Here is a 2,740-nt window from a genome sequence, read left to right as displayed (position 1 = left end):
GCGCTAGTTTGATAACTTTTTTTTTAAAGGATTCCTATTTTTTTTAAAAAAAATGAAAATCACTTGAAAAAATAATGTTGCCAGATAACAATCGGAAGTTGCTCTTGCTTGGTCCGGTACGGTAGCGAGGTATTGCACGTGCTCAATAAAGATTTGATATTTGAATGTATTATAGCTAATAGTTAGCGGTTAAAATTAGTTAGAGACATCTAAATACCTTAGTTAATAGTTTAACTATTAGCTACTTTTAGTAAATTAGTTAATTAGCTAGCTAATTTCACTAACAATTTTTTAGTCAAGTAACTATTAACTCTACTACATGGAAACATCACCATAGGTTACGTACATTAGATTTTTTTATTTTATTTCCATCTTATTCTTTATTTTATATTCAACTCTATAAACAGTGTTAAACATCATTATCCCTTATTTTACCCAATGTGTTAGAGATGGGCCGCCGGCTCAGCAGCTCAGGTCCCCGTGATAAAATAATGGACCCTGCCGTGTTAAAATAACGCCGGGCTGCTTGCCTAGCCCGCGCGAACCAACGCAGCAGCGGCCACCGCCCGCATGTTTGACTCTCCCATGCCGAACGTATCGCTTTCTCTGTCTGCCTGTCCTACTCCCTATAAATACGCTCCAGCCACTCTCTACTCTTCCAACGCCGCCGATCCAATCCATCCTTCTTCCAGCTCTGCTACCGTAGCGTAGAGACGCGTGCGGAGCAGCCTGAGACCTACAGTAGAACTAGAAGTTAGCCTGAGACCAGCGAGTTTTCTCAGCACCTGTCGTCATCAGATCAGCTAGCCATGGACGGCGGTTTCCCAGCACTTCTTGACCCCACCGCGCTCTCACTGGCGCTGCCGGTGACCCAGGGCCCGCAAGGGCTCAATAAGCTCAGCAAGGACGACTACCTCGCCATCTGCCTCGCCGCGCTCGCCGGCACGCGAGGAAGCAGCCTCGTCGTCAAGGCCGCCGCTGGGTTCGGGAGGCAAGAGACCGGCGGCATTAATAAGCAGTCGTGGTGCCCACCGCAGCCGGCCCCCGCCGCGCACGACGAGGCGCTCCGGCTCCGGTTCCGGTGCGCGGTGTGCGGGAAGGCGTTCCCGTCGTACCAGGCGCTGGGCGGCCACAAGTCCAGCCACCGCAAGCCGCCCACGGCGGAGCAGCAGGCGGTGGTTTCCGCGGCCGACTCCGAGGACGAGACGACGACGTCCTCGGGAGGAGGCCCGCACCGATGCACGATCTGCCGGAGGGGATTCGCCACGGGCCAGGCGCTCGGCGGGCACAAGCGCTGCCACTACTGGGACGGCGCGTCGGCGTCCGTCTCCCTGTCCGCGTCCGGTACGGGGTCGTCGGGCGTCACACTGAGGAACTTTGACCTCAACCTGATACCCGTGGCGGAGAACGCTGGGATGAAGAGGTGGGTCGAGGAGGAGGAGGTGCAGAGTCCACTGCCGATCAAGAAGCGCAGGATCTTGGATTAGTTATTAGCTCTCGGCTCTCGCGCTCCTACCAGCGGTTGAGACCTGTGTGCCCATAGCCTCGGTTCGTGTAAAAAGGAAGATTGATTGTTTCATCGATTATTTGATTCGTTCTTTACTTCTTTCACACTAATAAAATATTTGATTGTTGTTTCACGATTTTTTTATTAAAAAATCTCAAAGTTATAACTCAGACTAAGGACCTGTTTGTTTCAGCTTATAGATTATATAATCTGGATTATAATCTAAATTATATAATCCAGATTATAATCTAGATATATTATAATCTATATGTAGTTGTTTAGTAGTTTAGATTATACAAATGTAGATTATTCACAAAGACAACAATACTCTTATTGTTTATTTGAGGTGAGAAAAGAAGGATGGTATATATTGTAATTTCTATTTACATTACTATGTGTAGGGGGTCTTTTGCCAAAATAATCTCAAATAAGTTAGTCTTGAGGAGATTATGAGATTATCATAATCTGGAGTTTAGATTATATAATCTGGACTCATAGTCTATGTGTTTGTTTAACTATTAGATTATTTGCGCTGAATTATATAATTTGGAGAGATTATAATCTCAAACAAACATGGCCTAATTGAGAATCCACCAATAATTTGCATGAAGGTCCATAAACAGGCCCTAACATAGTACTAACCGTGTGGATAGTCTATCAAGCCCACCATGTGAAGGCGGTCCTCCACCATAACGAGTACTTACAATCTTCCAAATCCTCCGCCTCAACCTGCTAGCCTAGTGATTGAGCCATTGAGGAGACCGAGATGTGCTTTGGCGGAGGTGCAGATTTTAATTATGATCCATTTAGAACCCTAGAGCTAATAGTTCGCTAGCCTAGCTAAAAACAGTTAAAACATTAAAAAAAACCCTCCTGTCCTTTTTAGGCCCATCCGTGTTCATCCATCCTCATGTAGCATGTACACATCCTCGCGTTCTGTCTCACGGGTAGGCGCCGCCGGACCGCGGGGGCCATATCACTAGACCGCACCACATCACGCGACCTCCTCGTGCTATCATTCTCTTGTGGCCGCCCCGCCATGCCATCAGTCTCCCGTGGTCGCCTCCACGTGTCGTCGTGTGCTGTTGGCCTCCCATCCCATTGTGCCGCCCCATCGGCCTCCTATTGTCATCGGCCCCATGCCGCCGGTGTCCCGTTGTGCCATGCCTCCTGTTGACGCTTTTTTGAAGCGTCAATCACTCAACAAGAACCGTGGCGGTGCTCTCTGGTCAG

The 2,740-nt window shown here is 48.1% G+C and overlaps 1 protein-coding gene across 1 annotated transcript; it reads left to right on the top strand.

Annotated features, from left to right (window-relative positions):
- Positions 1-659: 659 nt before the first annotated feature.
- LOC103639076 (zinc finger protein 36) lies at positions 660-1,677 on the top strand. Its single transcript, XM_008661869.2, has one exon. It carries the CDS (start codon positions 810-812, stop codon positions 1,485-1,487), a length of 678 nt encoding a protein of 225 aa, XP_008660091.1. The 5' UTR covers positions 660-809; the 3' UTR covers positions 1,488-1,677.
- Positions 1,678-2,740: the final 1,063 nt, after the last annotated feature.

Source organism: Zea mays, chromosome 9 (genome assembly GCF_902167145.1).
Source record: "Zea mays cultivar B73 chromosome 9, Zm-B73-REFERENCE-NAM-5.0, whole genome shotgun sequence".
NCBI lineage: Eukaryota > Viridiplantae > Streptophyta > Magnoliopsida > Poales > Poaceae > Zea > Zea mays.
The sequence above is the reverse complement of the archived record's forward strand: the minus strand, read 5'-3'. Positions and strand labels throughout refer to the sequence as shown.

Coding starts and splice junctions, on each gene's coding strand:
- LOC103639076 (XM_008661869.2), top strand. CDS start 810: ATGGACGGCGGTTTCCCAGCACTTCTTGACCCCACCGCGCTCTCACTG.